General features: G+C 42.4%; 1 protein-coding gene across 5 annotated transcripts; it reads left to right on the top strand.

The window, feature by feature from the left end:
* The first annotated feature begins 58 nt into the window (after window positions 1–58).
* On the top strand, window positions 59–27,315 carry NFRKB (nuclear factor related to kappaB binding protein). 5 transcript variants are annotated; one of them, XM_028708535.2, is made up of 28 exons: window positions 62–215; window positions 2,135–2,278; window positions 2,915–3,015; window positions 3,703–3,858; window positions 5,293–5,494; window positions 6,069–6,196; window positions 7,005–7,179; window positions 8,156–8,257; window positions 9,064–9,137; window positions 10,328–10,412; window positions 11,660–11,861; window positions 12,697–12,805; window positions 13,489–13,615; window positions 14,629–14,694; window positions 15,501–15,580; window positions 15,665–15,708; window positions 16,602–16,662; window positions 17,728–17,902; window positions 19,597–19,703; window positions 20,505–20,628; window positions 21,357–21,436; window positions 21,678–21,898; window positions 22,411–22,699; window positions 23,112–23,381; window positions 23,784–24,572; window positions 24,903–25,009; window positions 25,709–25,844; window positions 26,188–27,315. In XM_028708535.2, the coding sequence occupies exons 4-28, from the start codon at window positions 3,724–3,726 to the stop codon at window positions 26,308–26,310; spliced, it is 4,011 nt and encodes a 1,336-aa protein (XP_028564368.2). In that variant the 5' UTR covers window positions 62–215; window positions 2,135–2,278; window positions 2,915–3,015; window positions 3,703–3,723; the 3' UTR covers window positions 26,311–27,315. The 5 variants fall into 5 exon arrangements, with proteins under 5 accessions (XP_028564371.2, XP_028564367.2, XP_028564368.2 ...); XM_077919590.1 differs by lacking the exon at window positions 62–215 and adding an exon at window positions 293–307; XM_028708538.2 differs by lacking the exon at window positions 2,135–2,278 and having other exon boundaries at window positions 59–215; window positions 16,605–16,662.
* The last annotated feature ends 393 nt before the right edge of the window (window positions 27,316–27,708 follow it).

Here is a 27,708-nt window from a genome sequence, read left to right as displayed (position 1 = left end):
CGCCCGTCTGGAGGAGGAGGAGAAGGCGCGCATGCGCGACGTTTTGTTTCTTCGTTCCTTTCCTTCCTTCCGCGGGAGGCAGGGAAGGCTCAAGCTTGGGCGCGCCCACGGCGCGCGCGCCTGGAAGGGGAGGCCTCGCGTGCGTCGGCGCATGCGCTCTCAACCACCACTACCACCACCTCGACCTGGAAACGGAATGCCTGAGCCGGGTGCAGGTGAGCGGGGGTTCGAGGGGGGGGGGGTGCGCGCGCGTCTGTTTGGAACGCGGAGGGGCCGGATCCTCTTACTCACCTCAGAGGCCTCTGAGGTATCAAACGGGGCAGGCGCGTGTGGTGCTGAAGGTCTCCTGTGGGTCAAAGTTTGAGGGGGGCATTGAGAACTTTGGGGAGGGGGCGCGAATATATATACCTGAGGGAATGTGGGGAAGGTAGGGGCAGGATAGGGAGGCGGGTTTGTGGGGGGCAAGAATGAGGTGCATGGGGGGGGACTGTCTTTTCTCGTGGGCCCTCCCCTTGCCTCCCCTCCTCGCCTTTTTTAAGAGTGTAAGTTCCTCGGGGGCAGGGGCTGCCTCTGCTCTTGCCTGTGCAAGCCTGTAAGGTGCACAGCCTAACCTGGCTCTGCAGACAATAAAGGTTGTTGCTTCATCAAATTGTTGGCAGTGGGAATGGATTACCAGTGTAGTTGACAGGCTAAGCTTGTATCATGAGGGAAATTCTCCCAAAGGTGGGTGGGTGAGGAAGCATGTGTTTTAGGGGGTTGGCCACAATTATTATTATTATTATTTTGCGCTGGCTGAAGACGCATCTATTCGTGCAAAATTGGGGTGTCCGCTTCCCACTGTCCAGCCATGCAGCTCCCAAAAGCTGCTCCTATGAGAGTCAGATGACCTTCCAAAACAGGATGGCGTTATAACATAGATGAAGGATTGTTGCTGTTATTATTTATAGCCTGTCTTTTTCCTAGACCAGGACTCAAGTTGGTTTATACAAATTAAAGCAGGGCAGGTGAAATACGGAAAGCTAAAAATAAAGGTAACGGTTCAAAAGTGGTTAAACTATAGGAGAATTAAAACAATATAAAACAAAGTCTGTTAAAATGCACGTGAAAGTTGGTCTCTAAGGTGCTACTGGACAATTTTTTATTTTTTTATATATTAAAATGCAGATTGTCAAAACAGTACTACTAAAAGCCCTTTCCTTTAAAAACAGTCTGTTCCCAAGAGCCTGCCAGAATAAAGCAGTCTTCAACTGCTGGTGGAAGGGTTGCAGTAGAATCAGTGGAAGTGGGGTGCCTTGTACGATGCATGCATGTAGATCTTCCTAGCATCATCATGGAAGTGGCAATCCCCTGTTCTCTCTTCCATGAAGGAGGGAATGCTTTTTCTAAGATGAAATTTGCAGTGGTGACTGTTTTCCAGACAAAAATTGTGGCAATTTTTTCATCAGAACATTTTGGAATGTTTTGAAGAGTGATCTAATTTAGCATGTCTGTTTTATTTGTATTAAATAAACAAAGTTGCATTCATTGTTACTAATGAACTTAAGAAGTGGAAAGCATTATTTGGAGAAATACAGCTCTGAAAAATTTTCTACCCCAGATTGTATGACATTTAGAGTGTTGGACTAGGACATGGGAGCCTAGGGTTTGAATCTCCACTTGGCCATGCAGTTCATTGAGTGGCCTTGGGCCTGTTACCATCTCTTAGCCTAACCTAGCACACAGGGATTTTGTGTGCATAAAATGGGAAGGGGGAGAACCATGCACACAATCTTGAGCTCACTGAAGGAAAAGGTACCAGAAATTTACCATGTACAGTTCTTATAAGTATTTGTGCTAAACATAACTCTTAAAATCTGTTCCTTAGTAACTTGGCAGCATATTATATTAGAAGATTGCAATGCTTAAAATTGGTTACAGATTACTCTAGATTTTGGAGATGCATTATTTTTGCTTTTCTGTATTTTATTTTTGTATATTATTGTGGGGCCTTATGAATTATCACTTGGTTGTTTAATTTGATTATACTGTATGTTGCTCATCGTAATCCTCTGTTTATTTGTGTGCCGCTTTCCTGATGAAATTATTCCCACAATATTCAGACTGGTCAAACTAGCTATGCTTTGCTTTTTGGCAGCAAACCACAATGTGAAACCAAGATTTGTTGGTGCTTTATGATCTGTGGCTTGTTTTAACCATCATTTGGTGTCATGTGTGAACCAAACAGCCTTATTGAATCTTGGTTTGTTTCGCCACTGCGATGCTTACCAAGCTGCATGAGGTAAGAACAGCTGGAAAACAAGCTAGTGAAATGAGCTGTAGATTATGTGCTTGACTATGAGACAACTCTTGATTTGTTGAGCAAACCATGGTTTAGATAGAGCCAGTGACTCTTCCTAATAAAAGTAGAAAGATGCATGACCACAGAAACTTGTTGTTCTCATTGAGTTCCCAAGTTGTTCTCATTGAGTTCAACAAGTTGCCTTGTTGTTCTCATTGAGTTCCCAAGTTAATGAACGTTAACCTAGACTGACCAATGTTACCCAAGACTAGCCAAATGGTAGCAAGAACCCCAGCAATGTGGGCAACCAAATGTTCTTCTGGGGCTCAAGTGCAAATTCTCTGTTTGACTAGAAGTGTGTTGCAATTTTTATTGCTGGCATAGCAGATAAACTTCTGGTTCCCCCTCCCTTTTTTCTTCAAAACATTGATGAAGACAGAGACTTCATTTTTTATTGTCTGAATTTCTATCAAAAGATAAGTGAGGTGTACTCATTTTGATAAATTGTTTTTGTAACGGAGCACAAAAAACCCCCACCACTCAGTGGAAATTTGTTTGGTTTGGCAGTATTCAGTTAATAAAATACACTGTTTTAAATGTGACTCTTGATAATTTGAGAATAAATCTTTTTCTCAGGACCAATATATTTCAGATGGCAGCTATATGTCTGCTTCCATCCTCTGTAACTGATGTTCCAAGTCCCTAGCTGGAGAAGCTGTGTGTTCTTCAAATAAAAGGTAAATATCACCAGTTGCAAGTAATGAACTTTCCTTTTTAGTAATTCCTCAAGACATGGCACTATAATTTTTTTGGAACATGAATTACATTATTTTGCCAAATAGTAATGTATTTTTATTATTTCGGTTAAATGTTGTTGTTGTGACACTGAAATAGTTCTGTATGCATAGACATAATTCTTTAGAAGCTGTTCTATAATAAATAGTTACACCTTTTATTTACTCAATCATAGAACAGGCTTGCAAAAAACACATCTCCCTTGGTTACCTGTAACTAAGAAAGACCTCCTGTTGACCAGGCATTCTCTGGCAGCAGTTCACACTTTGTCTATTATGTTTTTACTTTCCTTCCACCACACACAAATCCTGAGGAATTCAGCAAGGCTTCTTTTTCTGCTTCCTGGTAAGCACATAGGAGCTTTTTTTGCAAGAGCTTTTGTAGAGAGGGACAGAGAACAAACTATACTATACTGTAGTAGAACAGTATGTTTTAAAGTGTGAAGTGTTAAACTGGGCTTTTATTTTCCCAGAGCAGTAAGAGCTACACACACAAACATGATTTTCAAATAAGTGCCAACTGAGTTGGTCTGTAATAATAATTAAATATACTTTATTTAATATTAAACCTGCTTATAGTGGAATTGTGAAAATAGCTTCTTGGTTACAGTAAGTTTCCTTTTGTTCTAGTGTTTCATTAGGGCATGAACAATGGATTCTTTGGATCACATGCTCACTGACCCATTAGAGTTGGGGCCATCTGGAGAAGGAAATGGCACACAGATTATGGAGGATTGCATGCTGGGATCCATTCGAATTAGCTTGCCAGAAGATCTCTTGGAAGATGTAAGTAGAACTGGAGTAACCTTTTTTCTTCCATATAGTGTAAAACAACAGTGTGATCTGAGAAGGAACCATTGCTATCTTTTGGAGGAATAATTCAAAAGTGGTGGCATCTCAGCAAACATTTGATAACTAAATTAGACAGGAACAGCTTCAAAAACAGATACCTCTGAAAAGCTCACAAGTAGGGCATGAGGGAGGCAGCAGGGTTTTGTTACTTGGGCAGCATCCAGTCCTTGGGTATATGGCAACTGATGTGAAGGAAACCCAAATCATGTTTCTTTGCTTTCATTGTCTGTAAGAATCCATTAAGTAACCCAATTTGCATGTCCTGATAAGCCAAAGTTAATTGCTCATCTCAGTTCTCATCATCCTTGACCATTGGTTGTGTTGGCTGGGGCTGATGGTAGTTAGAGTGCAACAACATTTAGAGGGCCAAGTTCCTGACCCTGGACATAACAGTGATTGAGTGACATGTTAGTGCATGTTACCTGATCGCTGCCTGCTTAGTTCATCCCTTGCATCAAGCAGGAGCAACAAGTTATGAAATATGGATTATCATTACATCTATACCTGGGATCATGGTATTTTCTTCCAAACGAACAACGCTCGTGAAGCCTTGTTCACCATAGTTTGTTCAGGAGAATCATAGATCTTAGGTTCAGATCTAATGACAAGCCAAGCTTCAATGAAGCATGAGTGATTGTGCAGCATGCATAAGATGCTGCCTGTTCACAGTAAGTCATTATACACAGTTACAGATAGGTAGCTGTGTTGGTCTGCCATAGTCAAAACAAAAAAAATTCCTTCCAGTAGCACCTTAAAGACCAACTAAGTTAGTTCTTGGTATGAGCTTTCGTGTGCATGTACACTTCTTCAGATACACTGAAACAGAAGTTGCCAGATCCTTCTTATCCTTCTGCAATAGGTCTTATTGCAGTCGTTAAGAGTCGTCAACAGGCTCATCACAGCTATCTGCCAATCACCCATTCCCACCACCCTTCTGAGTAATACCCCTCCCCACCTTCTCACTATATAGAAGGATCTGGCAACTTCTGTTTCAGTGTATCTGAAGAAGTGTGCATGCACACGAAAGCTCATACCAAGAACTAACTTAGTTGGTCTTTAAGGTGCTCATTATACACAGCTAACCTTGACGTGCAAACTACGCCATTGGGTCTGTAAACTCCTCAGAGCCTTTCAACAGTGTTTAATGGAACATACTGTATCTTAACAGCTTTTCCTGCTAAAGAACAGGTTTTCTTAGTTTATATTATTAGTCCATAACAATTTTCATTTTGTTCTTTTTTGTATAAATACAAAATTGAGGAGCTTTATATGATACTGTTGCATTTCTCAAAAGTGGAATTTTTGGATCACATTTGAAGGATTTTATTTCATTCATATCTCTCTCCCTCTCCCCCCACCCTTCTGTAGCCTGAAATCTTTTTTGAAGTTGTCAGTCTTTCAACATGGCAGGAGGTGCTGACGGATTCGCAACGAGAACACCTGAAAAAGTTTTTGCCTCACTTCCCAGAAAGCAACACTGAACATCAGAATAATCTTATCCTGTCCCTGTTCAGTGGAGAGAATTTTCGGTTTGGAAACCCCCTGCACATTGCCCAGAAACTCTTCCGCGGTCAGTGGCAGATTTGTCTGTATTTTAACCTGGCTTCTTGACTTTGCTATGTAAGGTGACAAGTTGTAGGTCCTGAAAGTGGAAGTCACCTTTCCCCCCCTAATTATATGCTGCTGTTTGTGTTGTAGTGCTGTACATTTGTAAGTGCTCCCATATGCAATACATTCACACTCTGTGTCTCATCCAATCTCTGTCCTGTCCTGCAGTTTGAGGGGGGCGGGGAGAAGGGAAGGGGAAGTCTATCCCATTTCCTTCTTTCTTTGTGTGTGTTGAAATTATTCATTCGTAAGTCCAGCATCAGCAATTTGCATTATCCCAGTTCCCCTTTCTATGTGGTCAGGGTCCCATTGACAGGGTAAAAGTTAGATATTCAATTTCTTCTTGATCCTTAGTAAAGTGCCTTCTGCTCTACCCCAATACACATGATTATTGCATAACCGGTTTTTTTGGTGGGGTAAGTGCCTTCCTTCTCTTGAGATCTGACATGTGGCAGCTTTTGGATAAAAAATGAAAAATAGCTTTCAGGCAGCAGGTTTCAAAACAGCAGTAACCATGGTACATGTTCTTGTTACAGATGGACACTTCAATCCTGAAGTGGTGAAGTATCGACAGCTTTGCTTCAAGTCTCAGTACAAGCGCTACCTCAGTTCCCAACAGCAGTACTTCTACCGGTTGCTGAAACAGATCCTTTCCTCCCGGAATGTAAGCATTTGAATAAACCAAATGTTTCGTAGAATATAAGATTTAGTGTAGTATTTGTCACTAAGACTGGAGAAATCTCTCATTTGGTTGCCCAGATGTCTTCACACAAGGCTGGGATTCGAAGAACTATGAAACTAGCTCTTGGCGCTTAAGGGGTCTGCATGCTTGAGGTTTCTTAAAGAGCACCATTGTAACTATGAAAATAAAAGCCGCCTTTAATGCATATGGTCATTCTGCCATCCAGCTTGCCGTGGTTTCCTTTGGTGGCAGCCGTCTGGGATACAGAGCACTCTGAGAACCATTTCATTGGAGGTGCTACCAGGAGTTAAAGCATGTGCATGCAAACCATATGTTCTAAGTCTGAGCAGTGACCCCTCCCCTATGCCACATACCAAAGTAAATAATATTAGAAACTAAAGGGACTTCTGAAAGCCATTTATGTTGCAGCATGGGAGTCTCCTTTTAAAAGTTTTGATTTGCTTAAACCTTTTGGGAATGTTCAATCCTTTCTGCATACAATTATTAGCTTTTTGGATCCCGGCCTTTGTAGTGGCATTTATTGACCAGTGCCTAAATGAAGTCATGTTGGTTCCTAAGGCTTCGATTTTGGTCTCTGAATATTAGAACTCCTCCATCCTTGCATATTACTCATTAAGAAGATGTGTATCTTGCCCCATCCACTTGGCTGTCATGGTGCCTTACATGATGGGCTTTTGTTTAAATGTTACAAAATTAATGTATATGTTTCTTGTAAGTCACAGGAGCTTAGATGGAATTCAGCATGTTGCTGTGCATATATCTGTTTCAGCATCTGTTGGAGCTTGCTAGGAAAGGTGGTCCAGATCTGGCCCTGAAGAGGAAATACTCAGCAGCTGCTTGTGCTGCTGAGGAACGGGACCGGCGAACACATCGACGGTTCCTGAAAATCCTCAGGGAAGTGAAAGAGGAATGTGGAGACACCACCTTATCCTCAGATGAAGAAGGTAATGGCAGGGTATTCTTTAGAATAAACAAAAGCTTCTTAAGTGAAGTGTGGATGGAGAAGTCCTTAATGCTGTATCAGCTAAAAACCTGAACATGGAAATCAGTGATGATATACACTTGCATATATACCAGTTGATGGGAACCATGGGAGGGGAGAGTGCTCATGGTTTCCCACTGGAATCTTGTTGGTCGCTGTGAGAACAGGATGCCGGACTAGATGGGCCATTGGCTTGATCCAAGAGACTGTTACTGTGTCCTTAACAGTGGGGTACCCCAGACATGTGTCCCTATAAAGATGGTGCAATGTCATGGATATTTTTATTTGGACCGTATAATACTGTAGCATGACTTTAATGGAAGATGGGTTATAAATGCTAGGCTGAATGTGCATTTGCTGATACAGGGAAAACTTCATGCTCTAAGCATATTCATGTTTAAGATTAGGCTAATAGTACTTTTTAACATCTGTAGGACTAATGTCCTTCTAAGTATGTGTGTATCTTCTGGGTGATCTTTTCTATCAACGTAGTCCTCCTCTTGATTCCCCTCTGGTGCCCTCTTCTTAAACCCTGTTCTGCTTGAGAAGTGAGCAGATCTTATTTCCAGTTTGCCTTTCTCAACATTTTTACTATCATTTAACTAAAATTGTGCTCACAGAGCTCTTTATTTTGGGTGCTTTCTAATAAACCTAAATATTTTTCTCAGTCAGATTAACATACTAAAACATCATGGCTGGCATTATAAGTTTTAGAGCTACAATTAGGAAAATATCCTGATTAACAGTACTTCCCCTTTCTATGGCCTTTCAAATAGAGCCATACTTTTCCAACTCAGTTGATTGAAAAAGCAAAATTACTAAATAACTTGGATGTATGAGTGCATCTGCTGCCTAGAAAAATGAGCCTTGTGCTCAGGTTTGTTGGTTCTGTTCTGCTACTATCCCTGTTGAAACCTCACTATTGTGTTGCATTTCAGATCTGAGCTCCTGGATTCCAAATTCTCCAGCCCATTGCCCAAGCCCTACTGTTCCTCTCAGAGTAATCCCCACATTATCAACCCAAGACATGAAAACAGCAGGTAAGCTCAAGTGGTATCTCAGTCTGACTCATCTTGAAAACTTTATACATTAAAAAGATGTTTTCGCACAGGATTTTCCTTCTTAGTTTTAGAATTTAGAGACCACCTCCTTCCATTTTTAAAAGACTGTTAAAGGCCATTTTTTCCCTTCCTATGTTGGGCATTATTGCTCTCAATCCGTGATCCAACCTAGTTTTCCAGCCAGGTTTATTGCTTGTTAGCCAGTCAGGCCATTCACATACACAAACAATAAAGAGAGCAACAAAAGAGGTACATATAAAATACATTAAAGCATACTAAAATACAATTAAAATTGTACTTTTACAACTGATTGACATGTATTAACATATATTGCCAACAATACACAAATGTATTGGCATTTTTCATGTAGTAGCTGCCACTATATTAATGCACATTGACATACTTTTTTTTTTTTGAAGTGTCAAGGCTTGTTTTATATCTTCTTAATTAACCATTCATCTGCATTATGCCACCAAGTGAAAATGTCTTTGTTTTACAAAATAAAATGTATTTAAAATTAGATTTATGGCGGTCTAATGTGAGATGCTGATTTATAAAGGCTTTTTGCTTTGAAAGAAAAAGTATAAGACCCTGTTTTCCCCCTCAATCTTATAGTAGAAGATTTCGCAAGCCATAGGCTGTAGCTGACGGGAATTTATAGTCAATTGAGAAAAATTGGTTGTAAGCATCTAAAGCTTGTTGAAGATGGAAGCATTTCAGTTAGATGTGTCATGTAAATAGATTTACAGCAAACTTTTGATAGCATTGACTTTGTTTCCCCCTAGATAAACTGGAGTTTGGTGAGAATGACCTGAAGATGATACTGAAAAAACATCATGAAAAACGCAAGCGCCAACCTGTAAGCAAACCATAAGGAGGCCACTACTTCTTAGTACTCTTTTGCTACTGCCTCTTTCTGCAGCAAGGGACCTAGAGAATAAGGCCCTCCTCCTTCCTTGCTAGCAGTCCTATCCTAAAGCATGTTTACTTGGAAGTACATTCCACTGTGTGTAGTGGGGTTTACTTCCAGGTAAGTGTGCATTTGATCACAGCATGAATATGTCATGAGAAGCAGATTTTCAGTTTTAAAAAACAAAGTCCAGGCAGCTTGAGAGAAAACTTGATCCTCTTTTCCCTGCAGCCACAGTAATATTTGCAAGCTGATCTTACACTGCAGACTCAGTACAGTATGGGAGCAAAAGGATTCCGTTGAGATTTCAGTTGCTTTTCATTTGTAGGTTAAGTTTGGGGTGTTCAGGTGGAAGAGGTTGTAGTGGCAAGTTGGGAATCCAGCCTATATCGTGGACAGGGTTTGGGATACTTGAGACAATTTGGAACCTGCTGGAATGATGTACCTTAGCTGCATGATGGTGTAATTTGGTTTTTATTCTGCCTTACAGAAAGCAAGACTGAAAGTTTAAGCAAGGGGTGGGGGACTTGTGGCACACCAGTTGTTGTTGGAATCCAGTTCCCATCAGCCCCAACCAATATGGCCAGTGGTCAAAAAAGATTAAGGAGTTGTAATTCAACAACATCTCAGGGACCAAAGTTTCCCCATCCCTGGTTTAAATAAGAAGTTGCACAAGCCTAAGCATGTTTACTTAGAAGTAAGTTTCATTGACTTAAATGAGGCTTACTCCCACTGAAGAGAGTTCGGGATTATAGCCCAAAGACACTTGGTGAGAATGACCTGAAGATTTCTGAGTACAGGGGAATCCCTGCTTATGTGGGGGTTCCATTCTGGGTTGCTGTGCACATCAGTGGGATGTGTGCAGGTCTGTTCTGGCCCACCCTGTCCCCTTTCAACGCCAAAAACAATGCATGTGTCAGTAGTCACACACGAGTGGGGTGGTGCTTGTGTTCAATTTTGCTTGAACTGTAGTTTTAAGTGGAGATTTTCTCTAGGTATATCTGATAGAAATAATTTTTATTGGCAAAACAATAGGAAAAGCAATGTATGATAGTTCAGTCTCAACAAGTGTCTTTCATTCTCCAGTTTTGCTTTATGGTTGTCGTTCTCCTTGTTGAATGTCTCTTTGTCCTGTATAGAGCCATCCTGACCTCATGACTGGGGATCTGACTCTGAATGATATCATGACACGTGTGAATGCTGGTAGGAAGGGATCCTTGGCAGGTATGTGAATCAAGTTCAAGGCTGCTACATGACTGCATTTTTACTATTTTCTTTAGCTGGAGTTGTTAGCAGATGAACATCTGTCACTGTATCATTCAGTTTTTACTACCAATGGGAGCTAAAACTATAAGTAAATAAAATGTGGCAAGATTTGCAGTGTCACTTGGTGATAATCAGGGAGAGTCCACAATAACATGATGCTTTCCATATTGGGGATGCCCTTTGCTTTTAAGCAACCATTTCTCAGACAAAATAAATTTGGTTGAAATACTATTCCTGCATTGCAGGGGGTTGAACTAGATAACCCTTGGGGTCCCTTTTTTGAGTTCTCCATATCTCATTTTCGTTTCAAAAGGAGGCTTGCTTGCACATCTCTTGAAAATGTGTTTAGGAATCAAAATAGGTAAAGGTAAAGGGACCCCTCACCATCAGGTCCAGTCGCAGACGACTCTGGGGTTGCGGCGCTCATCTTGCTTTATTGGCCGAGGGAGCTGGTGTACAGCTTCCAGGTCATGTGGCCAGCATGACTAAGCCGCTTCTGGCGAACCAGAGCAGCGCACGGAAACGCCGTTTACCTTCCCGCCCGAGCGGTACCTATTTATCTACTTGCACTTTGACGTGCTTTTGAACTGCTAGGTTGGCAGGAGCAGGGGCCGAGCAACGGGAGCTCACCCCGTTGCGGGGATTCGAACCGCTGACCTTCTGATCGGCAAGCCCTAGGCTCTGTGGTTTAACCCACAGCACCACTTGCGTCCCAAGGAATCAAAATACTATGTTTGTATTTATGTAAATGCAAAAAACATTGGGTTGGCTTGGTCATATTTGCTCTTTTGGTTAATTATACTTGCCTGCCACATCCTATAACTGGGTTCTATTTCATTTCAATTCATGCAAGAAATCCTCTGATTCTAAACCATATTGGCTGTGATTCACAATGTTTTTAAAACCATGTGCCTAGTATGCTTTTTAGCTATTTCTTGCAATGTGACCAAACCATTTCTGAATTCCTTCAGCAGCAGCTCTTGAAACAGTGTCAGCAGCTATAACTGCTGTAAAATGGAGTATTACATCTTTTGTACTGAGAGCTTTTTGTTACTCTGACATGGCGGAAGAGGCGGTCACACCTGCACTTCTGCATTCTTCCATAAGCTAAAGTCTGGGCAACTGTACCTCTTGGCTGATATTTGACACCCTGCTTAATTTGTAATGTGCAACTTACAAATTCTCCCTCTCTTTTGAAACTGAAGCTTTGTTTGACCTTGCTGTCCTTAAAAAGAAAGTGAAGGAAAAGGAAGAGAAGAAGAAGAAGAAACTAAAAGTGATTAAATCAGAAGCAGAGGATTTCTCTGAGTCCCTTGGCAACACTGAAGGGATGCCTTCAATGTCTCAGAATCCATCCCCCATCCCGCCTATCTGGGATCCCCCATCTCTCTCATCTGTTAAAGAAGAGTAAGTTCCTTCCAGAAGAGAATGCACACAATGGATGTGGTCCACAAATTACATAATGAGGCATATTTACAACAAAGCCAGTTCTAGTCACACTGGAATAAATCAAAATAGAAAAGTTCAGCACAAAGAAGCTTTTTTGTCTTGGTAGAAGTGATGCAGCATAGTTAATACAGCCCATATAAATTGCATGTATGAATAAGGTGTCTGTCTATATTCTGGGTTGCATAGTGGTTGAAAATAAAATGCATGGTGTGCAGTAATGCAGCAATGTAATTTAAAGTCAGCCTCCAGGGCACACTGGCACATGAAAGATGGTAGGAGGAGAGAGTGTAATTTGAAAATATACATGTAAATAGGCTCCAGGTGAGGAATAATGATGTTGTATGTTCCTCTTGTCAAAAAGTTGAAGATCCATCAGCGATTAATGCCTTTTTGCTGCCTTCTGGTGGTAAGACAGAGTCATAACTTGCCTCAGATATAAATTCATTAGATAACCTTTAAACCAAAAAAATGTATCATAAAAATAGGTCAGTATTACCATATCTTACAGCAGGCGTTGGGGAACCTGTGGCCCTCCAAATGTTGTTGGACTCCAACTCCCATCAGCTCCAGCCACCATGGCCAGTGGTTAGGGATGATGAGAGTTCAGCAACATCTGGAGGCAGGCCACAGGTTCCCCACTCTTGTCTTACTGGTTTGTTTGTAAGATTGCTGAAATATTGTACATGAAAGTACTTTGAATACAAAGAAAGAAACAGGTAGATATGCTAAGCCTCCTCATTCTCAAAATTCAGTTAAGCCAATTCAGTTAAAGCCAATTCATCTTCTGTCAAAGGCCTCTTGAAGATATCAAGCCGTGTCTTGGAGTAAATGAAATATCCTTCAGCTTCTTTTCTCTGCTTCTGGAGATTCTGCTTCTAGAAGGCCCTGCTAGTCTCTCAGTGGTAAGAGTTTTTCCTGGATATCTTTCTTGGGAGTTGGATGGATTAGGATATAACCCTATTTATACACTTAAGTGGGAGTAAGTCCAATCAAATTCAGTGGGCCTTACTTTTTCTTTTTTAAAAAAAAATTAAAAAGAATTTTTGTGTCTTTATTGGAATGGTGGAATACACCTATTTTGATAACTTGAATATTTGGTTGCAATTAGAAATGACACTACAGAATTGCAATACTGGTCCAACAGTCTTGTCTTTACTTCCCCCCGCCCCCAAAGCAAGAAATAGGATGAAAATGCACCAAGTAATCAGAAAGCACTAGCAGGCATCGGTTAATCCAAGATTCTAGCTAGTGGGCCTTCCTTCTCAGTTGACACGTTTAGCCTAAGAGTGTTTAGATTGGTGCCTATTCATTTGTTAAAACAATCTGTTGTTTCTTTTTTGTATTTGTTGTCCTTCCTTTTGTCCCCACCAAGAGATCCTTCCAAAACTATGGTTTTCAACCATCATTAGATAGTTCATTTCTGTGGATTTGCAGTCTTTTTGATTCCATCTGCTGTGCTTTGATTTGGAAGTGCTTTATTTATATTTATTGATTAAAGTATTTCTGTCTCAGTTGTGATTTCCAAGATGGTTTGGGATTTCACTAGTATTTCTCATTATCACCATCCCTCCCTTCTTTTGCTCAGCTTGAGGATAAAGTCATGGATTGGCAGTCTTCCCCTGCCAGCACATTAAATAGTTGGTTCTCCTTCGCCCCCAACTGGTCAGAACTCGTTTTGCCTGCACTGCAGTATCTCACAGGTGACAGCAGAGGTAAGTCCCACTTTTTTCCAGGGTTTTTTCTTCTTGAGCTGTGCCAAGAATGAAGTAAGTTGGCTATCTGTCATGGCCTGTGAACAGCTATTGCTTATAAAATTGGATTGTGTCATAGATGGCTTAGATCCAGCCCTTTCTTCCTGTTCTCCTTATTTCCACTTGATGTGAAATGATAATTTTTTGCAGAAGGGATACATTTCTTGATATCCAGATTGTTATCTTCCAAATTTGTTCCCTTTAACCTTGATGCAACATCTGATTCTGTTCCTGAAAAACTTAATTCAAAACCACTTAGTAAGCAAAGACAGCCAGCAACCTGTTGTATCTTTGAGTTGAATCCAGTGAAGTAATTGCTTGAACGGAATGAGTTCTGCTTGCACAACAGAATTCCTTCCCACCACCTGCTCCAAATGGTATGGGGAGCCCTCAGAACAGATTGTATGGGTGCATGGGGGAAGGAGAGGGGAAAGTTCCATTGCACAAGTGAAAGTTGTTCCACTTGCACAGTGACTACATTGATTGCAGCCCCACATCTTTTGTACTGTCATGGCAAGGTGGCTCTTGGAGACGATAGCTTGGGTTCAGATATGCCCAGCCACTTCTGTACATGGAAGGGCTATTTCCATCTTAGCAAAAGAGCATTGCATAAGAAAAGTGAACTGAAATCTAGAGGTGATGATTTCATGCAAACCCTTGTACAAAGCTTTGCACAAAAGCATTTACTCTCCCACGCCCTGACTGCTTCTGCAGAGGGGAATGCAGACATCTCATGGATGGATGTGACAGAGCTCTAGGTACCTAGCTGCACAGAGCCTTCTGGTGGTGTTTATCACCAGCACTAATGAACAAACTTGATTCCACTGAAACTTCTTGAGTCCTGTCTCATACTTTAGAATAAGGTGTACCAATAGCCAACAGTTGACTTTCTTATCCTACAGGAGACAATTAGAGACAAAGGGTATCCCAGTAATGTCTAAACATATGAAACATTACGGTATCTTTTATTACAGATGCTCCTTCCAGTTTTTCTCCATTTGTTGAATTCAAAGAGAAAACACAGCAGTGGAAACTGATAGGTAAAGTAACTGCTTCTCTGTCCCCTCCTGTTAATAAGTCTTGCCTGCTGTTCTCTTGAGGCATTTAGCTTCCATTTGGAGCTGGAGTGGCTGAACATCTTCTGCTTCATCCTCTATTACTACCTTTATAGTTGTATAGTCCTATGTGTATAGTAGACTTTTGACTATGTAAAATCATTTTGTGTGTGTGTGTGTTTAAAAAAAAACTTCTCTTGCATGGATCTTGCATTATGTTACCATCCCAGTTGTCTACTAAGAGGCAAATAATGTTGCTTTCCCTATTTTTTCACCTCCTTCTCAGTCACGGCCAAGGCTTTAAATCAGCTTCAAGGACTGGAAGACTTCTTTGAGATGTATCAGTGCAATCCCAATTCCAATTGTATGACAAGGGAGAGCGAAGACACACTTGCTGACCACTCCACTGTGCTCCTGGCTGCCTCAGTGCACTGGAGTTGAATGTCTGTGCTGGGATATCAGTTCTACTGGTGGAGGCTCCCTGTGCAGTTTAGGACTGTGCAGTACAGGGGGCTTCCAGGAGTCAAATAAGCTCTGTGCTGCAGACATTCAGCCCTCCAATAAGTGGAAGGCAACTGGGATGCAGCACAGCATGAGAGTCAGCAACTTTAGTCACACTATGCCCCCCTGTCAAAATTGGAACATTGCAAGGGGGAATGCATTGAAATGCCTTTGCTTCATGCCCTGGCTAAGGTGAATGCACCCTACGTCATCTTTAGTACCATTACTGTAGCGCAGATATTAGCATTTGGTAACAACTCTCCTTTCCTCTTTTTCGGTTCTCACCTTAGGCTCTTCACAAGACCATGAGAAGGAGCTGGCAGCGCTCTTCCAGCTGTGGCTGGAGACAAAAGACCAAATCTTCTTCAAGGTGAGAGAGGATATTTGTAGGAATGTGGCAGCATCCCAGCTGGCTTGTCCAATGTGCTGACAAAAATCTTTCTTTCATTGGTAGGACAACGAAGACAGCTCAGATGCCACCACACCTAATCCCCGAGTGTAAGTATATATTCAGTTCAGAAATCTCAAGTGTTAGTTAGGGTTACACTTATTTTTTCCTATTTTGGATTTTATTACAAAGATTATTATATCAGTTAATGAGAAACAAACAAGTTGTCTAAAAAGAAAGCTCAACATTAACTGTTACTCAAATGTGTGAATTACATTGTTCTGAAGTGTGGTTCGTTTTTCCAGTCAATAAATATTGAGAAATGAGCTGGACTCTGCTCCTTTCCCTTGCATCTGTCTTAGTTTATTTCTGACTGTAAAATCTTGGCTTGCACTGATCATGCCTGAGGCAGGAGGAAGTTGGCAGGAATACTGAGTGTGCATTGGACAAATTACACTCTTCCCATATATTCTCCCTATAATTTCAGTGTTGGGCTGCCTTTTACTTCCAAATATTAACTGCTGCATAGGGTAGCTAGCTGTACTTTGCTTTAAAAAGCTTTCACCAAAAGAATTTCAGCATTTAGCAGCAAATGAATGCATACTTGCCAACCTCCTTTCTACATTACATTTTATCTTGCTCAGGTCTGAATAACATGCTGCTCCTTGCATCATGACCTTTTGTCTTATAAAGACAAAAGGTAAATCCTAGAAAGGTGATTTGTAATTTTTTAAAGAAGTGCCGCAAAAATTCTCTAGCAGAACTTGTGAGGTAATCCAGGTTGCTAGATTCTCTTTTTCTTCTTCTGTTACTTGGACAGCGCCAACACTCAAAAGTATGTACCTTCTGGATACAATTTTCCTTCCTCCCCCCTTCTATTTCACAACCGTCTTTTTAGTTGGTTTGGGGATCTGACTCTGAAGGGTTCTGATCAGGTTTGGAGTGAACCATGTAGGGGAAGGTGGATGTATGCACTCCAACCTCATGCTGTTGTTTGTTTCAGAAGGACTGACTACGTAGTCCGGCCTAGCACTGGGGAAGAGAAACGTGTTTTCCAGGAACAGGTGAGGATGACGCACACTTTGTCCCATGCATTTCCTATGCTTTGCCAGGATTGGACGGGGAAGTTTTATTTTATTATTTGTTTATTTAAACAATTGATACACTGCTTAACTGCAACAGTCTCTAAGTAGTTTACAAAGATACAAAGGGGTGGGTGGAAAACATTTAAACCTATAAAATCATTTAAAATGCCTGCCTTCCAATTTATACATATTTTGCTTTTCAGCTTAAGTAGTCCATTTTTTGAGTAAAATATTCACTTGCATCAGTAACAGTCAGAAGAAACAGAAATTCCTAAGGACAAATAACTTTATTTCATTTCAGTTTCTCTCCTTTTTTCAACCTGTCTTCTTAAATGTTCAAAAAAAAAGGAACCAGCACACCATTTGACAAGAGGGTGCTTAAAAATTAGTTAGCAGAAAAGCATATAAACATTTAGAGAACCCTAAAAACACACACAGATTGTGTTTTATGTTCTCATGTACATTGCTTTGCTTCATAGCATTAAGGTGTCAAATACTAATGTCCCAGTAGTTGCATTGTATGTGCTGGCTACGTTATATCACCTAGCTGAGTCTTGTTCTTTACTGTAGGCTAAGCCCCGATCTTTGCAGCAATAAGAGATTCCACATGAGCTGTTGGGCTTTATAACTTCTTATGCAGACATTAGATAATACTGGCTTGTAACTAGAGATGTGGAGGCTCGGGGGGGGGGGGGATAATAATAATTGGGCTGAGAGATATACCCATTTCTCCTCCATTTGTCTTTACCAATATTATCAGTATTATCTCTGACCAGCATTAATCTTTGAAAATGCAAAACTGAGAGATGCTCGAAACTAAGGGATTAATGCTTACTATAAAGAGGTTTGCTGCCTATATGCTCCTCAGTATACATGACTGAAATATAAGCAGTTGCCCTTCCTAATCTTTGCCTTCTCCTAAGCATTTGTTATTAACTCAGTTCACATTGTTAGCCGTAGATGCTTATCTAGAAACCTGCTCTGTTCTTTTGCCCTTTCAATCTCTTGCTCATCTGAGCACTTCTCTTTCTCTGACATGTGCAGGAACGTTACAGGTACAGCCAGCCCCACAAGGCCTTCACCTTCCGCATGCATGGCTTTGAATCAGTGGTCGGCCCTGTGAAGGGTGTGTTTGACAAGGAAACTTCTCTGAACAAAGCCCGAGAACATTCTCTGTTGCGATCAGACAGGCCTGCATATGTCACCATCTTGTCTCTTGGTAAGTTGACATATTCTCTCCCCCCCCCCTCTCTCTCTCTCTGTGTGTGTGTGTGTGTGTGTGTGTGTGTGTGTGTGTGAGAGAGAGAGAGAGAGAGAGAGAGAGAGAGAGAGAGATTTCAACATGTTACAGTCTTTTTTAGGTTCGCAGTGACAACAGATTGTAAGAAGAGAGGAAACAGCAGTGCAGTGGGGTCAAGCTTTGATTGTTCACAATGATAAGCTGTTATGTTAGTCACCTTGAGAATTAGGCACTGACGAGGGGGGAAAACTATCCTAAATAAAGGAATGTCCCAGGTTCAATTAATGGTGTTTCCATTTAAAAGACCCTTGGAAGTAGGACTAGGATGACTTCCACCCAAGACCTTTGTGGCCACTGCTGGCAATAGTGACCAAGACAGGTAATAGCACTCTGTTTCTTGTGATCCCTGGCAACTGGTATACAAAGGCCTGTTGCCCCTGATACTGGAAGTAATTAAGGCATAGCCACCATGTTCAGTGGGTGCTAATCATGATGACTATATATATATATATCCCCAGTATTGGGCAAGATGCCTCTGACTGCCAGATGCTTGCTGAAGGATATTGTTGTACTCATGTGTTGCTTTGTGCTTCTCATAGGCATCTGGACACTTAGAACAGAATGCTAGATAGGCTTTTGGTCTGATCCAGCAGGGCTCTTCTTATGTTCTGACACTGCATAGGGCAGCTTCATGGTTTAGAGAAAAAGATTGCAGTGAAAAAGCTGAAGATACGAAGCTCCCTTATACCAGGTCAGAACATTTGTCCCTGTAACCTGGTATTGCCTACTTTGAATACCAGTGGGTTCTTGGAGGCCTGTCCCCTCTCTTGCTGCCTTTTAGGAATGGGAGATGCCAGGGGTTCAGCCTGCTTGTTTCATGTAGGAAACACAGTCCATGAGGAATTTCTGTAGCCAGGATTAACAGGGACCGAGTTACAGCATAGCACAAGAAGGGAACAGAGGGAGGAACAACCTGTGGTGTGGAATAGGCATGTCCTTGGAAAGCCTGCAAGTAAGAAAAGTTTGTTAAACTTGCTTAAAATAGGCGGAAACCTTTCAGTCTGTTTGAGGGAACGATTACACACAATGTGTGTGCCCTCCCATCAGATGTCAAGGAGATAAAGAACTACACAACTTTTAGAAGACCTCTGAAGGCAGCCCTATATCAGGAAGTTTTTAATGTTTGATGTTTTACTATGATTTAAATGTACTGTAAGCCTCCCAGAGTGGTTGGGGAAAACCAGCCAGATGGGTGGGGTATTAATAATAATAATATAAATAATATAAATAAATAAAAAATATGTGGAAGAATGAGAGAGAGAGGAAAAGAAACAGAAACAGGAGACATTCTTATTGTTCTGGTAGTGAGCTATACTGCAGGGTTTGGGACTGTAGCCCAAGATGAAATGAGAACACTGGCAGAAGATGAGCAGCAAGGAAGCCCAGATTTATTCTTAAATCCAGCTGCTTTTCTATGTGATAAGTAGCCAATGACCTTGAGGATTTCCTCAGGGTGTGGGACTGCTATCCAAAGCAAGTTTTCAATTGGTATAAAGCCCTAAGTTAAAGTTAGGAACCCACACAGTGAGTGGAACCTGAATGGTTCAAGTGTTACTTCAGTCTTTGTATCAGTTGAGGTCTTCACAATGCTATGATCTTTTTTGCTGTCTCAGTTAGGGATGCTGCTGCCCGTCTTCCTAATGGAGAGGGAACTCGTGCTGAGATTTGTGAGCTGCTTAAAGACTCTCAATTCCTCGCTCCTGATGTCACCAGTGCTCAGGTAAACTGGGAGAGCACAGAGGCATTTTCTTTTCAGCGTTCCTCTCTGATGAGAATTGCTTCTATTGAATGGAGAAGCACCTTGTGATTGATTTTTAAGGTCAAGAATAGAATAGGCTTTATTTGCATAGCCAACAGGCCATTGCATCGAAGGACAGACAGAAACAAAAATACATTACGGAAATAGTTATCATAAAATAATCTCAGTACTTAAAACTTGGCAGAGGTAATGATAATGATAATAAGATCCTAGGCAAGGAATCCAGGTGACAACACTGATGTCATTCAGACAGCAGCTCTCAGTCTCATTGCTCTCTCGACAAACCTGGCAACTTTCTCTGTTGTCGAGCTGCTCTGGTCGGCTAGGAGTGAGAACAACTTAGCTTCACAAGACTACAATTCCATAGCTTACGAGAGTGATAAAGCTGTAGACCAACTTACGGAGTTGGCAGTGCTTTTTTTTTGTAATGAAGTCTAAATACTGAAACAACAGTTTTTGGTAGTGATGTGTATAATACACTCCAGCTTGCAGGTGCTGTCATCTTTGTTGTAGAACTACAGCACTCGAGGAAGCTATACATGGTAATGAGTGGAGGTCTGTTTTGATCTAGATAGACTGAGAGCTTGATGTATGTTTCTCAGATGATTTACCATCTCAGTATGGGGCTATTTTAGACATCCATTTTGCTTCTAATTGTCATGCCCCTTTTCTTCCTTCCTGCATGTGCAAAATATATTTGCTATGATGATTCTGAGCTGATCAGTTTTGCATCCTCCATTTAATTGTGAATTCTGTTTTCAGGTTAATACTGTGGTGAGTGGTGCACTGGATCGATTACATTATGAGAAGGATCCCTGTGTGAAATATGACATTGGACGTAAGCTATGGATATACCTACATCGAGACAGGAGCGAAGAGGAGTTTGGTGGGTGTTCGCTGGAGGGCCTTAAAGCAACCAGATTGCAATATAATGGATAGAGGTGGCCTTGCCTTAAATGAAGAAGAAAACTGGCGCTGAATTTTTAAAATCCCATTTCAAAAACTCACAGCATTCTACAAATTCAGGAACAGGGTGGGGGTGAGGTGTAGTTCCAACTCCCAGTCCTGGAGAAGGATCCTATATCCCCACATTGTTACTTGGGCTAACCTGATTGTGCAAGGATATAGGGTGTTGTTCATGCTTTAGGGTACCCACATATACACACACACAGATACATATCCATTTTTAGTATGTATTTCCCCCCCAAAGGTGTATTTAACTAAAATCCTTGACAACTAGTAAAAATGAGATATAAACAAGTTTTGTCCTGTTTACTGTAAATTTTGCTATTATGGAGCTGGAACATGTAATTTGCCTCTTGTTCCTGACTGAACAGCAATCACTTTCTCTTATTCATCATTCAAATTGAAAGGCATAAAAGCCTCCTTCAGGGGACACATTTACAGAAAATGTCATAAACATGCATTTCATGCAAGACCTGCCTCTTCCTGGCTGGCAAATTATCTAGTTTGGTATGTTTTCTATTGATCACAGAGTAGGAATTCTTGGAAGAAGAAGAAGTGTACTTCAAGGAAAAAGAGAAGCTGGCTTCGTAGGTGGGCAGTCTCACTCTTAGCATCTGTTTGAGAACCCTTCCTTATTCTTCCTTGCAGAGCTGATTCATCAGGCTCAGGCGGCTGCAGCTAAAGCCAGAAAAGCCCTTCAGCAGAAGTCTAAACCTCCTGCAAAGATAGTAAGTTGCTCAATGTAAATACATGGGGCACAGATTTTTAGACTGTCAACTATATTGGTTGAATAGGCTTGCTGCCCAATCTCATCTCAAGGGCTTATCTAATTATCACCAATAGACTCAGGGAAAGCTCTGGTCTATCCCTAAACAGCCCTCTTCCCACTCGCACAGGGTTGTCTGGGCTTAGTGCATTTCCACCCCCACCCTGCCCCCATTGATGCCCACTATTTTGTTGCCTTTTCAGAAGTCCAGTAGCAAGGAGAGTTCAGTGAAAGTGGCTACTAGTGGCACCTCTGAGCCTAGCCAGCTGAGCCTTAGTGATTCCAGCATGCCACCAACCCCTGTGACTCCAGTGACACCCACTGCCCCTCCGCTGCCAGCAATGCCCATCTCACCACCGCCAGTCTCCGTGGTTAACAAGAGTTTGCCAAACGTTGCATCAGAGCAAGCTAAACCCAACCAAAGGTAAATCCTTTCCCTATCTTTGCAAAAAGCAGGGGTGCAACTGTTCACAGGATTTGGGTGATAGATATCTCTAGTGAGGAGGGGAAATAAAATTGGGGGTTGCTTTAGGACCATCTGGATTTAAGAAAGAAATTCAGCCAGTCTGTTATCCTAAGCAGAATCTTCCACAAGTGAACCTTCCCCCAAGTGGTACAAAAAAGGAAGACTATATTAGCAAAACCATTCAACTTGGATTACTTGCCTGAGTGGGCCAGGGAAGGTGAAAATCACATAGATATTGCAAATCAGTTGTAAAAATCTGTTTATGTAGTCTTGCAATGAATTATCTGTTCAGTGAGCTATTTATTGTTTGGTTGCAGCTAAAATTATTACCTGTCAATACACGTTTTAAACCCTTGATTGATTTTGGTAGCTTAAAGCAAAATAGTGAAAACTTTGCTTATTGCTGGCCTGTTCTAGAACAAACTTGTGCTTTTAAGTTAATCAACTTACTCTTTTCAACTTATTCACAGCATCCTTCTGGTGTCATCTCCTACCATGCCGCAGCTGGGGACTTTGCTCTCCACAGCACAAAGTACCCAAGCACAAACTGGGCCTCAGCAAACCCCCCCTCCTCGTGTGGCCAGCCACACATCTTCCTCAGGACTCCCACAGGTTCGAGTGGTTACAACACAGTCCAGCCTCCCACCTGTGTCTCAGCCAGCCCCACTAGTGATCCAGCAGCAGCAACAGCCCCCACCAACACCTGTTCCTCAGGTCCATGCCCCTTCCACTTCTGCACAAACCAAAGCACTGCCTCAGGTGAGGGCTATCTCTGTGGAGAGTCAGCCAGAAGTAAGAATTAGCAGTCTTCTTCCCCAGTTGTCATCTGAATTATGTGAATTATGGCCTATGGTCATCTCTTAAGACACATCATACTTTTTGCAAGCACGTAAATCCCGTGGGCAGTTTAGAACTGAAGGAAAGCCATGCAAGTGTACAGCGAGAGCGTGATTGGAAGAGAGAGCATTCCTGAATAAAATAGATTTTAAAGGGCATTTGGAAGAGAAGCGTTTGGAAAGAGTATCCCCAATAGTTAATTCTGCAAGGGTGAGGACTGTCGCCTCGGGATTTCTAATAATGTTAGGGCATCATGAAACTGAATAGAAGGGTGTTGCACCGAATAGGCAAAAAGATAACCACCTTGACGACATCTACTTTTTCTTGTCCCTAGGCTGTCAACACTGTCACGGTGAAAGCTCAGACCAGCCCAGTCCAGGTGCAAAGGCCAACAGTTTCTGTCACAGGACCAGTCAGTGTTGCTGGGACAGGGATCTCGGCAGCCCTCAGCCCTGCCCCAAAGCCAGTGACCAGTTCTCCAGGCAGCTCTGCCCCCAACTCCTCCTCTGTGTCTCTGTCGTCGTCATCCTCCTCTTCTTCGACTTCCTCCTCTTCATCCACCACAGTCCTCCAGAACGTAGCTGGCCAAAATATCATCAAACAGGTGAGGAGCTGTACCATACTGAGAAATGGTTTTGGAGTATAAAAGCCAGCCTATGCTGATCAGATTTGAGTCCAGTGAGTTCAGTGTTCTGGCTCCAGCTGTGGCCAGCCAGATGCCCTTGAGAAGCTGAAAAGCTGAGCACAATGACTTTGTGCTTATATAATACCAAGGGGTCCCTTCCTAAAATGCTATGGCTGGCAAAATATACATGGGCATGTGAGCACCTGCTGAAAATCTTGCCCTTTCCTAGTAAGCTTAGTTTGGCATGCCTTGTTTTTCTTTAATGGAGCTTGGCATTCATCCATGCACCCAGTGCTGTATAGCATTCTGCCGCAGAAATGGTATGTGTCTGTGTCTGTGTCTGCAAGAGAGATATTCAGCACAATACATTTTTCCTTACAGGTGGCTATTACTGGACAGCTAGGGATGAAAAACCAGCCTGGGAGCAGCATCCCGCTTACCGCCTCCAACTTCCGCATCCAAGGCAAGGACGTTCTGCGCCTGCCTCCCTCCTCGATCACCACTGATGCAAAGGGACAGACAGTTCTCCGCATTACTCCTGACATGATGGCCACCTTGGCCAAGTCCCAAGTCACCACTGTCAAACTGACGCAAGACCTCTTCACTGCTGCAGCCACTGGCAACACTTCTGCCGGCAAGGGCATCTCGGCCACTCTGCGTGTGACTTCCAGCCCCATCCAGTCTTCTGACTCTCCCGCCAAGACCAGCACGCCCACCTCTGCCTCACCAGGCCCAGCTGGGCCCACAGTGGTCAAAGTTACTCCTGACTTGAAGACTGTGGAGTCCACTGGCTCTGCGTTCCGGCTGATGCCTGCTCTGGGCATGACTGTGGCAGACCAGAAGGGCAAGGCCATCACTACGGTGGCATCCACTGAAGCCAAGCCAGCTGCCACGATAAGGATTGTGCAGGGGATGGGGGTGATGCCACCAAAAGCTGGGCAGACCATTACAGTGGCCACGAATGCCAAGCAGATGACTGCTGCCTCGTCTGTGAGCGTCCCTGGCACAGTCCACACCTCTGCTGTTTCTCTGCCAACCATGACTGCTTCTGTGTCCAAGGCGGTTGCTGTTGTGTCAGGGGGGGCAGGGACGCCCATAACAATAGGAACAGGGACCACGACTATGCGACAAGTTCCAGTGAGCACCACAGTCGTCTCCACCTCCCAGGCAGTAAGTCATCCCTGCAGGGGATAGATAACCCTTTGGGTCCCTTCCAACGTTACCATTCTGTGATTCATGTTGTTTTTTGGAAGGATAAGCTTGATTGACAAGCATCCGTTTCTAAGTGGGGATGCCACCTTGTCTGTCTTAAGTAGGCTCTGACGTATGGAAGAGCATTGAATGCCATTAGCAACAACTGTGTATGTATTTTGGGAATCCCTCAGCATCCTGAAAACTTTAATTTGTGGGATGGCCTTTCCCCCTGTTCTTGGTAACAGTGTGGCAGAGAGGTGGTTGCTGAACCTCTATAATTTCTGTCTCTGATGCTTCTTTTCCTAGGGGAAGCTGCCTGCCCGTATCACAGTGCCCCTCTCCGTCATAAGCCAGCCTGTGAAAGGCAAGAGTGTAATGACGACCCCCATTATCAAAGGCAACCTTGGGGCCAAGTGAGTAACACAGGAGGATTCTGTTCAATCTTCAGGACTGCATTTGTGTATGATGAGCAACTATTGCAGATCACAATTAGATTAATGGAAGGCCTAGCCAAAAGGACTTGAAAGCACTCAAATTTGAAAATTTCCTCTTAGTCACAGAAAATGAGTCAAACAAATTCTGCCTGTAGGAAGTGCTAATGGACACTGCTGAGTCTTGCTTCCCAAATCCAACTAGCATCCGATGAGTTTACCAGTGTTGGTGGTGTTTCGATTTGGATACCTCACATATCCACCTTCTGGGGTTGCCAACTTTTCAGCCTGCCCTTTTAGCTGTGGCTTTGACAATTGCTTGGTTTGGTGGGAGCGTTTCGTTTCTAAGCATGGAAAATCTGTCCCTGCTGGTTTTTTACACAAATTCAAGCTGCCATTTTAAAAGCTCAAAAGAAGGCTTGGTTGTTTTTCCTGCTCTCTGCAGACACCCCTTGGAAGGGGGAGGGTAAAAAGTGCAGCTGGTGGTTAATCCTGAGCACAGGATTGCATTTAGACACATTCTTGTAGCATATTCAGAGTCTGAGGGTGGTTCTGACCAGTACTGAAAGGCCAATGTGGTACAAACACACTTTCTAAGTTCTGCTATTATGCAAGAGGCACCTCAGCAAGATCCAGCCCCACTCTGTCACCACTAACTTCTTAATGGGTTTCTTCCAATAGTATCAGCGGACTGGGTAGAAACATCATTCTCACCACCATGCCAGCTGGGACGAAACTGATTGCTGGGAACAAGCCAGTGAGCTTCCTGACTGCACAGCAGCTACAACAGCTGCAGCAACAAGGCCAGGCCACACAGGTAAAGCCTGTATCTCATTTCCCCCTTATCCTCTGTTGCATCAGGACTTTGCCTTGACATGGCACCATCCCAACATCATTATACCACACAAATGTTCTGATTATTTTTCATTTTTGAAATTCAAGTAAGCAGCTGAAATTTGGTGTGGGGTGTGTGTGGGTCCTACGAATACACTTGCTGAAACATTGGAACTGGTAACTTGAAGACAAGGGCAAGATGGGAGTGGAGGGCTTTGTTTGATTACAGTTCAATTCCCAGTAGTATTTATGTTTCTGCAACGTGGCAGAGGCTGAACTGAATGATTAAATGTATTTTCTTTCCTTCTGCATGCCGTTTTGCACAGGTGCGAATTCAGACACTCCCGGCCTCCCATCTCCAGCAGGGAACAGTGTCTGGCTCTACAAAAGCAGTCTCCACTGTTGTCGTGACAGCAGCACCATCTCCAAAACAGCCACCAGATCAGTAAATTCAACGGCAAGCTGTAATTTTGCAAGAGTTACTCCAGCCCTCTTATTCTATTTCCACCCAACTAGGGCTTGCTAGCGTCAGACTCTACTTACCTACAAGTTGGTTCCTGATATTTTGGAAGCACTTGTGGGAAATGCCTGTTGTTTGGTTTCTGTTAGAATAAGCAGAACCCCTAACACAAGCATCCTGGAGTGCTGCATTTTAATAACCTTAACACCTTCATGTTAAGTTGCTGGACCCAGCCATCCTCTCAGAAAGGCTGGTCTCTTTTAATTTTCAACCTAACAGAATGTAAGTTTCAAAGAAACCTGCTGAATTAAGGCAAGAAGGTCTTAGAAGAAATGGACAAGTTATATTGCACCGGACTTCAGTTTTATCTTTTCCAGGGTGGTTCTTATGGACGTTCTGATGCTGGATTTTTAATATTTGGTGCCTAAGCTTTCACCTGTTTATTTGATAATTTCATTCAGTTTTTTTAAAAAAACAACTAAGAGTTTCTTGGCAACTTTCCTTCCCTCTCTGTGCATAAACTTCACCTGTCCTGCTTTATCCTCATCAAACTAAGCATTTATATAAGGTGGTATAAAATTGACCTTATGTGACATGCTCACCATTATGTGAGATACTCGAAGGCGGCCTAGAGAGAAAGAGAAGAGGATATTCTAAACTGGTTGTGAAAAAGAGCCAAAAGCAAACCCCTCCCCCGGAGAAGCTTAACACCTTGGACTTTATGTGATGGGGTAGTCACCTTTTGGAATGAAAAGCTAAAGAAAGCTTGACACCGTGTACCAAGCTCTCTTCATATAAATTCATTTTACTCATGTTGATTATCACTATTGTCTTTTCTATTGTTAACTGAATCTCTTATCAAAATGCATTTTATCCAATTAGGAACCTTTACACACTAACAGGAAAAAAATTATTGCTCAACACACCCACACATATGCACATACTTTTTATATGCTATCTCTGCAGCATTGGAATAATAAACAGATTGTCAGTTTCCGTTTTCCCCTTTTTAAAAGTGAGCAAATTGTGCTTATTAGAACAAAGTAGAGGCAAGATTCCAGGGCTGCTATTCATGCACAAAAAGATCGTTTTGAGACAACGTGGGCAAAATACAGAATAATATTAAAGGAGATTAAACACGTTATTTGGTAAGGCCTTTCAGTTGTTGAGGTAGCTACTCTTGGGTGTCCCATCCACCCCCCCCCCCGATAAATTTGACAAACACCTGCCATTTATCGTTTTTAAGGCCAGCTAAGTTTATAGCCCTCTTGATTAACAGCATCTGCTACATTCAGAATCAAAGAAGGAGAGACTCTGCCGTCTGCTGCTCACATGCTGTGACTTATTATTCCCTCCTCCTATTTTACGAAAAAGCAGTGTAACGATA

The sequence above is a fragment of the Podarcis muralis genome, chromosome 15 (genome assembly GCF_964188315.1).
Source record: "Podarcis muralis chromosome 15, rPodMur119.hap1.1, whole genome shotgun sequence".
Classification (NCBI taxonomy): Eukaryota; Metazoa; Chordata; class Lepidosauria; order Squamata; family Lacertidae; genus Podarcis; species Podarcis muralis.
The sequence above is the reverse complement of the archived record's forward strand: the minus strand, read 5'-3'. Positions and strand labels throughout refer to the sequence as shown.

Bases quoted from the DNA above. Each gene is read 5' to 3' on its own strand.
- NFRKB (XM_028708534.2), top strand. From the start codon at position 3,724: ATGGATTCTTTGGATCACATGCTCACTGACCCATTAGAGTTGGGGCCA. The intron at 9,138-10,327 runs GTAAGCAAACCA...TGTCCTGTATAG, and splicing joins AAAAACGCAAGCGCCAACCT to AGCCATCCTGACCTCATGAC. The intron at 21,899-22,410 runs GTAAATCCTTTC...ACTTATTCACAG, and splicing joins CAAGCTAAACCCAACCAAAG to CATCCTTCTGGTGTCATCTC.